This window comes from Ziziphus jujuba, chromosome 2 (genome assembly GCF_031755915.1).
Source record: "Ziziphus jujuba cultivar Dongzao chromosome 2, ASM3175591v1".
NCBI classification, from domain to species: Eukaryota; Viridiplantae; Streptophyta; class Magnoliopsida; order Rosales; family Rhamnaceae; genus Ziziphus; species Ziziphus jujuba.
In genome coordinates, this window is record NC_083380.1 from 30417038 (window position 1) to 30431529 (window position 14492).

General features: G+C 30.8%; 1 protein-coding gene across 4 annotated transcripts; it reads left to right on the forward strand.

Moving 5' to 3' along the window:
* Positions 1-2718: 2718 nt before the first annotated feature.
* On the forward strand, positions 2719-5719 carry LOC107419738 (DNA-directed RNA polymerase II subunit 4). 4 transcript variants are annotated; one of them, XR_009635750.1, is made up of 6 exons: positions 2719-2909; positions 4330-4438; positions 4525-4658; positions 5091-5124; positions 5226-5294; positions 5447-5719. XR_009635750.1 is itself a non-coding variant. In XM_048473029.2 (6 exons), the coding sequence occupies exons 2-6, from the start codon at positions 4353-4355 to the stop codon at positions 5712-5714; spliced, it is 408 nt and encodes a 135-aa protein (XP_048328986.2). In that variant the 5' UTR covers positions 2721-2909; positions 4330-4352; the 3' UTR covers positions 5715-5719. The 4 variants fall into 4 exon arrangements, 2 of the variants coding, with proteins under 2 accessions (XP_048328986.2, XP_060670638.1); XR_009635749.1 differs by having other exon boundaries at positions 2721-2909; positions 4330-4443; positions 4581-4658; XM_048473029.2 differs by having other exon boundaries at positions 2721-2909; positions 4581-4658; positions 5226-5283; positions 5563-5719.
* The last annotated feature ends 8773 nt before the right edge of the window (positions 5720-14492 follow it).

The following is a 14492-nucleotide window of genomic DNA, read 5'->3' on the forward strand; positions in this document are numbered from 1 at the left end:
GTATTATATAGAGTAATGCTACAGGAGCTAAATTTTTTTATTAAAATTTTGATAACCAATTACGTGGTATTTTTTAATGATGTTAAATTGATATTCTCTTATACATATGCATAGATAAATTATTTAAAAGTTATCAAATTATAAATACTAAAATTTTGATAAAAAAATTTAATCAAGATAGGCAAATACTTAGAATGAATGGATTTTAATTTTAATTTTAATTTAGAAAAAACAAAAAATAAATGCCTAATCGGCTTCTCGGACTTTGAATTAAAATGGATTTTAAATGGGCCAATAATCAAGATATATGGTGTACATTAGTTAAAAGCTCAACCAAAAAGTGTCAGGACCAGTCCAAAATTCCTCATGGGAATCCTTGGATAGTTTTGACCTCAACTTGTTTTGCTCATAACTTTCAATCTGTAGCTCCGTTTTTTACGTGCTACTAGTCTATGAACTCGTGACGATGTGTAATTTTTAACGGTACCTCGGTCAATGTGAAATTCCATCAAGAGCAAAAAGTCAACATTTGATCCCTTCTCGGTCAACGACAGTCAAACCCTGTCAATCTTGGTCAAATTTGAGAAATTTTCTATGTATTTCAGAACGGGGTATTACAAAAAGACTTTTAACTTTTAAGTTAACTCAATTGTATGGACCCCGGATTTTAATAAAACAACTGTAAGTTAAATTGTCTACTACAAACCAAGGAACCTACCAAAGACAAATCAAATGAGTTTCAAATTAAGGGTACATAATTTTTATTATCTAGACCTATTTAAGTTTAAAGCCTAGTGATTGTTAAAATGCAAATTAATTTATAGCCTAAACAATTAGTCGTTAGGGTTATCAATTCAAAACAAATAATCCAATTAAATTAGTTTATTGGATCACAAATAAAGATTCAATAAATATGGATTATTAACTGAATTAAAATTGGATTTTAAAATTGTTTAAATAAATTAAACTGTCTAACAAATTAAATAGACATTTTAATTTAAAATTTATTGGTTTTTAACGTATCAAAATAAAAGGTTGCCAATTAAATCAAATGTCAAATAAAAATATCCAATTAATTTTAAAAAATATCAATTGTCAAATATTTTAATAGTACAATAAAATTAAAAGGATTATTAAATTTAAATAACAATGTAAAAAAGGGCTTTTAAATTAATAGTCGTATCAAATAAATGACTACTAAAAATCCTACCTAAATAAAAGGATAATTGCTTTCAAATATCAAACTATAAATTTATTACCTGAAATATAACTCAACCAAATTAAGAGTTGTTAAATAATAAGATCAATAAACTAAAATTGTTTGACTATTTTTACAAAGTCAAGAGTGGCCAAACAAGTACTGAAAGAAGATGTTTGCATGTGATTATGATTTATGACGGGTGTCAACCTAATTTAGATGTCTTTTTATTCTCATGATGCATAAGTCTTTTAGTTTAAAATTTAATAAAATTATTTTTTCAAATTTTCCAAATCAAATAACCTAAGCATATATATTTGGACTATAAGATTAATCAAATTCCAAAATTCTATGAAGTCACCAAAATTCTTTTCAATAAACTACAGTCGATTGGATTCCATAAAGGATACGTAGGCAAACTAGTCCAATGCTAGGCGTAATTCAAATTTCAAATAAATCATCCACTTTTCAAATTTTCAAGTTTTCAAATTAAACCCAGATTTGCCAAATAAGCAACAAAATCTTTTTTAGAACTACAAATGGCTTGTTCCCTTTAAAAATGGTATGTAGCAACTTAGCAATTCTTACCGAATGTAGCTGCAAAATTATTTTCCAAACCATTTTATCCTAAGACATAGTTGGAATCAAAGAATATTCCCTTATATCAAATGATTATAATTAAGGTTTATACAATCTTGAATGAGTCAAACCATGATTTAGTTAACCTTTTTGCCTTTAATAGGATATAGGTGAAACATTGATTTGTGAATGTTAAATTTTTCATAATCATGAATAACTAAAAACTTTGAGAAAGCTAAAGTTTTCTCAAAATTTTTTAATTTCTTTTTCTTTTTTAAAAAATTGCTTTGAATAAATATAATGAACATAGAGGGATGTTTCTTAATTCAAACCTGATCAAACTTAAAAATGAAGGTTAACACCAGTGTTAATAATCATTGTCATCTAAAGCCCCATTTGGAAGTGTTAAAGTTGAGAAGGAAACTAATTTTCAAGATTTAGTTTTCTGAAAATTAGTTTCCAAAAAAATTATTTTTCTCTTATTATGTTTTATGAATAATAGGAAAGTTTGGATTTATTAGTAATTAAATTTAATATTCTATAAAAAATTAAGTACGAGAATTTATTTTTAAAAAATTTCAAAATTATTTTCTTTAAAATGCTTAAAATGATATCTTCATAAGTGGGAACAACTTTTCTCTATATTTTCTTATATTGATAGGAATCTAATTATCTGAATTCACACTTTTTTATTTTATAATAAATATCAAAATAAAACAAAATTATTTTTTCTAAAAAAAAAAAAAAGATTCACATTAATTTTACTGTTAACACAGGCAAATCATAATGGTCTCTAGGGGCAAAGTAAATATTAAAAGGACGCCCTTAAATTTGTACTTTTTGTACATATATGCCTATATTTTTATGGAAATTACTTACCACTTTAAGCCATACTAATAAAAGGGAAAACTACTCTGATTAGGGTTTATATATTGTAATATTTTTTGTTTATCTTTTTAAAAGATAACACATCAAGAAAAAAAAATTAATAATAATAATAATAAAAGTACTTGTTATAAGGATTTCCAGCTGATCTGCCCAACACAAACATCTTTGATTCTCCCCCAAAAAAAAAAAAAAATGAATGTTAAAGAAGAGGAAGAAGACGCTTCAGTGCTCAAACTTGGCGACGGTTTGTAAATTTGCTTTTCCTCCTTATTCGCTTCTCCAATTCTATATTTTTCTTTTATGAGTTCAATATCAGTGTGTATATGTAAATTAATTATTAATATGTCATATTTTAATTTATAATTATGTATAATGTGAGGGTATATGATTCTTTATATCTTGCAAAAGCGAAGTGGGTCCTCCGCTTTTGATTTTTTTTATTCTTTGTTGATATTTTTATCAAACATAAAAAAGGTTGGATTTATATTTCCGATCATGAAAAAGCCGGATTTAAAGCATTGGATTTTGATAGTCTCTTTGTTAACTTGTAATGACTGAATTATAATATTCAAATTGGGATTTTGAAGAATGAAAATGACATTCGCAAACAACTTCCAACCATTAAATTATTCTCTTTGCAATATAATGAGTGTGTAAAAGGCATACATCTCTCTTTATTAGATTCTATTATTTATTTACTTAATTTTCTAAATAATTAATCTTTTTCCCCATATAACCGACAGTAAAATTTGGCTTTAGGTTGTTCTTAAAACTAAACCGGTAACAAAACATTTTCTTCCAAATAATCTTTGATATATTCTAGCCTACCCTCAACATTGGTTTCTTAATCTTGTGAGCATCAAGGACAGAAGGGACTACGAGAAAGCAATTTCCCTTTTTTTTTTTTTTTTTTGGGGAGTTTGCAAAAAACTATGATGAATAAAAGTATGACATAACTTAAGAGTCTCGTTACAGTAAATGTGATTATTTATGAACATGATTTGATTAGAATTTTTGTTTCATGTGCAGCAAACTTGATGTATTTATTTTGAAGTATGTATTTGGTTGGAAAATTTTGGTATGTTAGAAAGAAACAATTTTTGTTGAAACTATTTGTTTAGATTCACTTGCTTAAGAATTGTTCCTTCTTTTAGTCAGATTTGTTCCTTTCTCTCATATAGTAAAAAATCAGGATTCTGGAATTACTGGTTCTGAAGTTTGACAATGAGAAAAACTTGGGAAAAATAACAAGAAAAAAAAAATTGTGAATTTTTTAACTTCCTAACCTTTACAATCTTACTTGATAATATTCTTATAAGGAATAGCACTTTAATGAAAACTCGAATTCATCTCGCAAAATGAATGGACATGTTAAATAAATCTTAGCATGTCAGAATCAGATGACAATAGAAACAGTTCATGTCTCTTCCATGTAAATATGCATCCTCATAAAGCAATATAAGATCAAAAAATGATAATTAATTTGTAATTTCATAACTAGTTTTAGTCGAAAAGCATCTTGTATATCTTCCATCTATAAGCACAATTGATTGGTGAACAAAAGGAATAATATTACTTAAACCAAAAGAAATGTGGTTTTGGTTTCCTTTTTCTGTTTTTGGTTTTTGCTGTCAACCTCACGTTGATTGATGTTATTTTATCAGAATTTTTATAGGCCAAATGTCTAATGAATTGTGAGGTTTCCATTCTTCTTGAGCATAGATGCGATCAACTCAAGCATTTGTCTGATGACTCATTGAAACAACTTCCACAGTAAGGTTTTTAAACTTGTCTATATTCACCTCATCATGAACTGTGGAATGAGTCTGCATATTTCATTTTTTATATCTATCTTTCAGATTTTCAGTTATCTCATCTCAGATTCTCATATTTTAGAATCTGATTTCCTGTTCAGAGTGTTTAAGAAAGCGCTGCAATACGTTAAACGTTTCAGCCGCTTCACTAATCAGGATGCTGTAAAGCAAGTTAGAGAGTATCCTTCATTCTTAATACAATGTTCTTATAGCTTTATTTTAAATTTTCTGCAAATTTTTCTTTCATAAAATGTTGGCATAGTTCCGGGACTAGCTTCCTACCTGGTCCTGAGTTTCAATTTGATTATGCTGTTAGCATACAATTGCCTTTGGTTTGGTTAAGCTGTCATTTATTTAGTCACTAATTGTGTATAGCTTGTGGTTGTGGTCTCTATAGCAAGAACTCTGGTTTGTGGTTTTGTATCAAATGCTTGACAATTAAGAGAACCTTTCTTAAAGAGAAATCACATAGGATGAGTAGCAAAAGTTGTTCAAATAAATTCTTTTTTTTTTTTTTTTTTTTTTTTTTGGTCCTTCTTTTGTAGACTTGGGTTATATACACTTGCAAAAAAGTTGTGTAATCAGCTTTTTATTACTTAACCATATGGCAGAGTCCTTAGTAGATACCAATTGGCTGAATATGAGGTACTTTTTCTCATCACTGAAATATGGAATTATAAGATATCTTTTTTATATTGAAATGATAATAAGCTTAACTAGTACCCAATATTTATCATACTTTACAGCTTGCTGTGCTTGGAAATCTTTGCCCGGAAACTGTAGAGGAAGCTAATGCCGTTGTGCCTTCTCTAAAGGTAAATCAAGTGCCTTATGATTATGAATCTTCTTTTGGTGCCTTTGGTCTTCATGAACAAAAACTTAAGTTGAAAATCTTATCTACCTACTCCATACTGTTTCATATATATATATACATATATAAACCAATTTGGATTTCTTAAATTTGCAGACGAAAGGAAGAAGCCACGACGACGAAGCAATAGAGAAATTGTTGAATGACCTACTAATGGTAAAGAAATTTGAGTGAGTTTCTCAGAGTTTTCTTTTACTTCAAGATGAATAAAACATATCTGGTTGTGGTAGACTCTATATCTTTTGCCTCAATCCTTTGCCAACAAGATACTAACGTTGAACACAAAGTACTTCAGCTGGTTGTTGTACCCAAATTTCAACTTTATCCTTATTTCCTTTTTAACATGAAGTTCATATTTCCTTAAGCAAATAGCATTACCCTTTGAGATCAAATTATGTCAAATTAACAAATTGTATAATGAATAAATAGAAAAGGGCAATATTAGTTCACTTTTTTTTCTTTTTTCTTTTTTTTTTTTAAGAGATTAAACGGAATCCAATTTGACAAAAATGGGAAATTTCAAGAGCTCATATGAAAATGAAAGTGTAATATACTCATACCCACAAAACATGGGCCTCGCGATATGGGCTCTAGGCCTTTCATTTTGACGGGCCCAAACAATGAAATTACCATTTTTGGCCCAGATGTAATTATCCTCAAATATTTGGGTTTGTAGCACTTGAAGCAAGGGTGCAACCCAAACCATTTGTGGTGAAGTTGGTGCTCTGAAATTGATGGGACTGACCCATCAAAACTGGTAGGCTCCTGGCTACCTTGAAATTGGTTGGTTTGTTTATTATGTCAGGGTCTAAGTCACTCAAAATGAATCTTAAATTGCAACAACTCATGTGGATGTTTATTATACTTTTCATACCTATTTAAACAGAAGTTTTTTTTTTTTAAATAATTAATGAGCAGTTATGTTATTTGCTTTTATTTATTTCTAATATACTCAAACATATAAAATAGATGAGTAAAGCAATTAAAAAGTAACCTAACAATAGCATATGTACATAGGAGTTGAAAAAGAAAAAGAAAACTAACAACATCGAAAGCAAAGATAGTTCCATTGCCTTTTAAGATCTTCAATTTCTTGGATAGCCCCTTTGCCTTCTCCTTTTGCATTGCATCTTAATCAACCATCCATGCTTCCTCACAATCACAATGTCATCAGGAACTACTCCAACAACAAGCCCATTTATGTATCCTATCAACACAATTTTCCACTCCAATTTGAATAAAGACTCTGAATCATTATTTTCTACCAAGATTGAATGTGACTGTGACACAAACTCTAAATCATTACATTTCTTAAACAACAGATCACCACACAATTGGGGGTTTCTCTCAAATGAACTACTCTCAAAACATGTTAAATCGGTTCCCTTGGCGTATAAGCCCTATAAGCTTGTGACGATATACATTGAAGCATTCAAGGACCACAAGTTGCTTTAGTTGTTGAGGGATCTACCCCAAAAGATTGTTTTGAGAACGTCTAATGATTCAAGCACTAATGGATTCCCAAAAGATGATGGGATGAAGCCAGTGAGCATATTGTTTGAAAGCTTTAACAAAATAGAGAACCTTTAAGTTCTCAAATTGATCAGAAATCTCTCCTTCAAGTCAATTGCTTGACATATCAATAAAACGCAAAGTTATTTTGGATGGCTCCATAGTGTCTCTACCGCTTTAGATGTTATTGTGATTGCATAACGATTTTCAATTTGGTATCAACTATTCCTTAAAAGACTAAATTTCAACATCACACTCAAATATGTAAAATGATTGGGGTCAATAGCCTTCATAACATACTATCACAAAATGTAATGAAATGGCAACTCACTTGTGAAATTAAACAAGTATGAAATTTCCAGCGGAATTTGACCCCAAGACACAGAATAAGAAAGGTTGAGATAAGTTAGGCCGAAAAGTTTCCCAATTGCAACAGGAATTTAAGAGATTGAAAAGGGTGCTATTAGAGTTGATAGAACCAAATAAACAACTACTACTAAGATCAAGACCTATAACATTACTAGTCTCCTCATCATACTAGACTCCATCCCAAGAGCAGAAATTGTTTGCATGTTAGAGTAATGACACTTTTGTTGCTGTCATTAGTTTCTTTTTGATATTTAGTTGCTTTATATTCAGCTTTTTGCTACAAACACTGTTGTATTAGATAGCCAAAGCATGGCTTGACTTTTGACAGTATGATTACTACAGTGTTAGGTGAAAATTAGGTGGATTACTAGGGTAAGTTTGTGTTTATATGTTTTCTATCCATGAATGAATGCAAAGCAGTTTTCACACTAGATTAAGCTACATTTTTCCTCTTTTCATTTTCTCTGTTTTTTTTTTGTTTTAAATCCTACAAAATGGTATCAGAGCATCCTTGATCTTAGAGGGGCTGGGAATGAAATAGCAACAAAAATACAGAACCTTCTTTTTACCTTTTCTTCCTTTTTAAATGGCTTCAACTCATTTTTCTACTCTATCACCTCCTATATTTTCTGGGAAAAATTATGTCATGTGGTCTATAAAGATGGAGGCTTAGCTTTAAGCTTTTGACCTATGGAAAATTGTGGAAACTAATAGAGATCCGTCTCCTTTAAAAGCAAATCCTACTGTTGCACAAATAAAGCAATATCCTGAGGAAGCTACTAAAAAGTTAAAGGCTTTATCTGCTTTACATGCTGGTGTTTCAGATGTGATGTTCATCAAAATTATGGCTTGCACTACAGCTAAAAAGGTTTGGGACAAGTTGAAAGAAGAGTTCTAAGGAAGTAAAAGAACAAGACAGATGTAGATATTGAATTTAAGAAAAGAGTTTAAGACTTTAAGAATGGAGGTTTGAGTTAGCGAAAGACCTCATAGACAGACTCATGGAGGTAGTAAACCAGATTAAAATTCTTGGAGAGGAGCTAAGTAATAGAAGAGTGGTAGAGAAAGTGTTGATTAGCTTGTTAGAGAAGTTTAAAGCAAAGATCTCATCCTTGGAGGAGTTAAAATACCTGAATTAGATTTCTTTGTCAGAGCTTGTTAATGATTTACAAGCAACTAAACAAAGAAGATCTATAAGACAAGAACAGACCTTAAAAAGTGTTTTCCTAGAATTTCAAAAGGGCAAAGCTACAGCAAACAATGACAAAATGAAGCAGCAAGGTGGAGGAAGTAATAACAAAGAAAGACATGGTGCTAGTACAAACAAAGATGATGAAAGAAAGAGGTTTGTAAAGTGTTCTCATTGCAAAAAGGACAACCATTCTGAGAAATATTGTTGGTTTAGGCCTAATGTTCAACGTAAAGCTTGCAAACAACTTGGACATATTGAAAAAGTTTGCAAAAACAAAGGAGGACTAGTACAACAAGCACCCCAGGTACAGGTTGCTGATAAAGCATAGCAAAATGAGGAAAGGTTATTTGTTGCCATATGTTATGCAAAAAACTACAGCAAAGAATCTTGGTTGGTGGATAATGGCTACAATCAACATATGACTCATAATGCTGATCTCTTCAAGAGCTTGGATAGAAGCTTTATTTCCAAAGTTTAAATAGGAAATGGAGCTTTTATTCAAGTTCAAAGCGAAGGAGATGTAACTGTGGAAATTTCAATAAGTATTAAACTCATTTCAAATGCACTATATGCACCTGAAATTAATCAAAGCTTGTTGAGCATGGAACAAATGCTTAAAAATAGATATTCTTTGAATTTTCAAGATAAGTCTTGCACAATATATAATCAACATGGAAGTGAAATTCTAAATGTTGGAATAAAAGATAAAAGCTTTGTAGTAGAGTGGAATAAGAAAGGAAACAATGTTTTTTTATGCCAAATCTAGTAACGAATCTAAGTTGTGGCATAAAAGGCTTGGTCATTTTCATTATGACTCTTTAAATCTAATGCATGGAAAAAAAATTGGTAGAGAATATACCTGTTGTTAGCAAAAATCAGGAAATGTGTGAATTTTGTCAGCTCAGTAAACAACAAAAGTTGCCATTTCCTTCAAAAAGTACTTGGAGAGCTTCTAAAAAGCTTCAATTGATTCATAGTGATGTCTATGAACCTATGAATGAGAATTCTATCAATGATAGCAGATATCTTCTCACTTTCATATACGATTTTTCTAGAATGTGCTGGGTGTACTCTCTGAAACAAAAATATGAAGTTGTTGAGATATTCACTAGCTTTAAAGCTATGGTTGAAAATCAAACAAAGCGTAGCATCAAGGTGATAAGATTTGATAATGAGAATGAATATACAATTCAAAAGTTTGAGCTGCAATGCAAAGAAGATGAAATTCAACATTAGCTGACTTCTCCCCATACCCCTCAGCAAAATGGGGTTAGTGAGAGGAAGAACATGACTATTATGGAGATGTATAAGTGTTTGTTATTTGAGAAGCAATTACCAAGAAGTTTTGGGTTGAAGCAGTGAATACTACAGTATATTTGCTAAATAGACTACCAACAAAAGCATTGGAGTTCAAAACTCCATATGAGGTGTGGTATGGAATCAAACCTACTGTGGAGCATTTAAAAATATTTGGGAGCATTTATTATACACATATTCCTGAAATTAAAACAGACAAGTTGGATCAAAAAGCTGATATAGGAATGTTTGTTGGTTATAGCAGTAACACAAAAGAATACAAAGTGTATCATTTGAAGACTAACAAGCTGATTGTTTGTAGGAATGGTAAACTTGATGAAACTGCTGTTTGGAATTGGGAAAAGAGTCAAGTTCAGGCTTTAGAAAAGAATTTTATCCAAGAATATGCTAAATTCAGAGGAGGCTGATTCAGATGATAAAAATACTATTGGAATCCGAGGTACAAGATCCTTGATTGATGTATATGAGATATGCAACCTAGCATTGGGTGATCGAAATTATTTTTTATGATGCAAATCAGGTTGAGACATGGAGAAAGGCCATGAAAACTGAAATCAGCATGATAAACGAAAATAAGACTGAGGAACTGGTGAACAACCCCTCAAGGCAAAAAGGTAATTGAAGTGAAGTGGATCTTTAGAACAAAACTCAATGCAGATGGTACAATAAACAAGCATCAGACAAGGTTGGTAGTTAAGGGTTATGTGCAGAAACCAGGCATTGATTATGGATATATATTTACACCAGTTGCAAGGCATGAAACAATCAGATTGCTACTAGCTCTTGTTGCTAAAAAATGTTGAAAAGTATACCATTTAGATGAGAAATCTACATTTCTCAATGGTTACTTGCAAAAAGAAGTGTATGTTGAACAACCTGAAGGCCTTGTTGTTCAAGGGAAGGAAGACAAAGTTTATAAGCTGCATAAGGTATTTATGGCTTGAAACAAGCTCCTAGAGTTTGGTATAGCAAAATTGACTCACACCTTATGGAAAAGGGTTTTAAAAGAAGTAAAAATGAGCCTACTTTATACGTAAAGTCAGGTTCAAATGATAAAAAATTAATTGTTTCTCTATATATTAATGACTTGTTTGTTACAGAAGGAGATTCACAAAGTGTGTTGGAGTTTAAATTTGAAATGCAAAAGGTGTTTGAAATGTCAGATTTGGGATTGAGGAACTATTTTCTTAGCATGTAAATATGTCAATCTATTCATGGCATTTTCTTATCCCAAAAGAAGTATGCTATGGAACTACTCAAAAAATTTGATATGGAATAGTGTAATCCAGTTGATACTCCAATGGTTCACAATCATAAGTTTGAACTCGAAGATGGTGCTACCAACATTGAAGTTTCAGTTTATAGAAGCCTTATTGGAAGTTTGCTATATTTATGTGCTTTTAGACCTTACATTATGTTTTCTGTGAGTTTGCTTTCTAGATTTATGCATGCTTCATCACAGATGCATTATTCTGCAGCTAAAAGAGTACTAAAATACATTAGAGGTTCTATAGATTATGGTGTCTGGTTTTTGAAGTAAAAAGAAGGCAAGTCAATAGGCTATGTTGATAGTAATTGGGCTAGCAGGATAGAGGATTCAAAGAGTACTTTAGGGTACTTATTTTCTCTTAGTTCAATTTCATTTTTATGGAGCTCACAAAAAACAAGATTCAGTGACTCAATCCATAGCTGCAGCTGAATATATTACTGCTGCAACTGCTTCGAATCAAGCTTTATGGCTAAAAAAGTTGTTTGTGGATTTGATGGAAAGGCAAGAAGAAGTTACCATTATATACTGTGGCAACAAGTTTGCAATTTCCATTACAGAAAATCCAAGTCAACATCGAAAAACAAAGCATATTCCAGTCAAATACCATGTTGTAGGGGAAGCTGAAAGAAAATGGTGAAGTGCGGCTGGTTCATTGCAGATCTTGAGGTCAAGCTTACTGATATTTTGACAAAAACATTACCAAGAAACAGGTTTGAAACATTAAGAGATGATCTTAGTATTTCCAACAAAAGTATCAAAGAGAAATGTTAGAGTAATGACAATTTTGTTGCTGTCATTAGTTTATTTTTAATATTTAGTTGGTTTATATTTAGTTTTTTGCTAAAAACACTGTTGTATTAGGTAGTTAAAGTATAGATTGGATTTTGGCAGTATGCAGTGATGAAAATATCGGTATCGACAGAAATGTCGAGGGTATGATTTCATAGAAATATCAATGAAAATGTCGATATTGATAGAAATGTCAATAAAATTACGAAAATTATAAATATTTAATTTATATTATAGATTTTTACATATAAGATAATTAATATAGTAAAATAATGTAAAAAAAATACAATAATAATAATACAATGATAATAAAATAGATCATAAATATTAAAAATTATTATACGTAAAGAAAATACAATTTGTTAGCATCAAAGTATAGAAAATTCTTTGATAAATTCAAATATAAACAATAAATGTCAACTATACAAACATTTTATCTTAATTATACTAAGTGGATTATCCAACAAGTATATATTTTTTTAATTAAAATAAAAATGAATATTTTTCAATTATATTACAGAAATATTTGTTAGCAAAAAAATTATATTGGAGAAATATTTCCTGCTTTTTTTACAACAAAAACTAGATTAAAAAAATAGATGGAAATATAAAAGGAAAAAAAAAGTATGAGAAAAAGAAAAACAATTTTCCTTATCAAAATTTTTATCTTGTTTGGATGTTAATAAAAACACAAACAAACATTTTTTTCTCTTATTTTCAATTTTTTTAAATAAAAATTTGTTTCACTTCTTTTTTTAAATTTAATTTCCTATAAAAACAAATTATTTTTTCTCTTTTATTTAAATTTTAAAATTAATTTTGGGATCACAGCCTCCTAGAAATCCCAATTTTTTTTTTATATTTTAGAAAAAAAAGAAAAAAGAAAAAAGATATACAGAATTAAAAATATATATAAGAAAAAAAAAAAAAAAAAGTACAGGAAAGCAGTGTCTTTTGGAAGCCCAATTTTTGGCCGTCCCATTGTCGGATCCAAGCGGCTTCATTTACTCCCTCATCGACATGATCAAAACCCCCAATTCGCCTACGAGATCCATCAAGGATGCTCTCAACGCCCTCTTCAGAATCGCCCTCTACCCTCTGAATCGGAGCTTGCTGATCGAGCTCGGAGCTGTTCCGCCGCTGTTCTCACTCGTTGTGAAGGATGGCAGGGTCGGGATCGTTGAGGATGCGACGGCCGTGGTGGCTCAGATCGCTGGGTGCGAGGAGAGAGAGGAGGCGTTCTTGAAGGCTAAAAGTGTTGGGCTGTGGCGGATTTGCTGGACCCTTCAACGGGTTCGAGCTTGAGGAGGAAGGAGAATGCAGTTTCTGGGCTTCTGAATTTGGGGAGGTGTGGAGGAGAGAAGGTTGGGAAGGAGGTGAGAGAGGTGGGTTTAAAAGTTGAGGATGGGATTGTGGACGTTGCTGAGAATGGAAGTTCCAAAGGGAAAGGAAAGACTGTGGCTTTGTTGAAGAGAGAGAGAGAGAGATCAAAATTTCTTTCCCACTCTGTCGTTATCGAGCAACGCCGAAATCCGATATTGTCCCCGACATTTCGCTGAAGTCGGCGACATTTTCTTCACTGGCAGTATGATTACTGCAGTGTTAGATGAAAATTAGGTCGATTACTGTGGCAAGTTTGTGTTTATATGTTTTCTGTCCATGAATGAATGCAGAGCAGTTTTCACACCAAATTAAGCTCCATTTTTCCTCTTTTTCATTTTTGCTGTCTTTTTGTTTTAAATCCTACATTGCATTTACTCCTTGAGGTTTCCATTGTAAAACCTTGGGATAACTGAATTCGTAAGCAGAAGCAGACTTGCTACTGAGAATGCTTTTCTTGAATGCTGCAAGGCAAATCTCTCATCATCATGGCGAGATGGCTGAAAAGAAGTAGAAGATTCAGCAACCACATCTCCAACAACTAATGTTTCATGAACAAGGAAAAAAACAACAATGATAACCCCATAATGCTTTTATTTATTTATTTATTTATTTATTTATTTTCTCTCTTACTTAAGTATTGAGGTTCAAGTAATTAAAGAGCTTCTTATATAGAGGAGCATGGAAGCTTCCTATATTTATACAGTCTAATCAATAAAAATTATACAATTATATCCTTTTGAAACTTTGAGCAAAATATGATCTCCTTCCTTTAATTAAAAAATAAAAATAAAATAAGAGAGACAAATTATCCATAAATTAAATTGAGCGTTTTTGTTATATTTTAAAATGAGTTTGGCGTTTCACCGTTGGCTGGGACAATATATGAACTTGTAATCTGGCCCAGTGAATAATTTCTCATGAAATGAACACTTAATATTTTTTAGTTCAGCTCATTACAAATAGTCAATACTAGTAAGTCATCACTGAAGGCTACTATTAGTAGTAAACCATCGGGAAGTTTAAAATATCCAAAATTTTGTGGAAATTTTTATTTTTTAAAAAAATCGAAATAAAATAAATTTTTTTAATTTTTTATTAATATTTGATATTTTTTAATATTTTTATAAAAATTTTGTTATTTTAAATTTTTAATATTTTTGTCGATAACGATTTTTTTTTGAATCTTTTCTATTTCTATTTATTGTTTACAAAAATAGTCATTACTAGTCGAGTCATCTCTGGAGGCTACAAAATGCCACTACATTTATATGTCCTATTAAGAATTCAACCAAATTAATTATAAAAAAAAT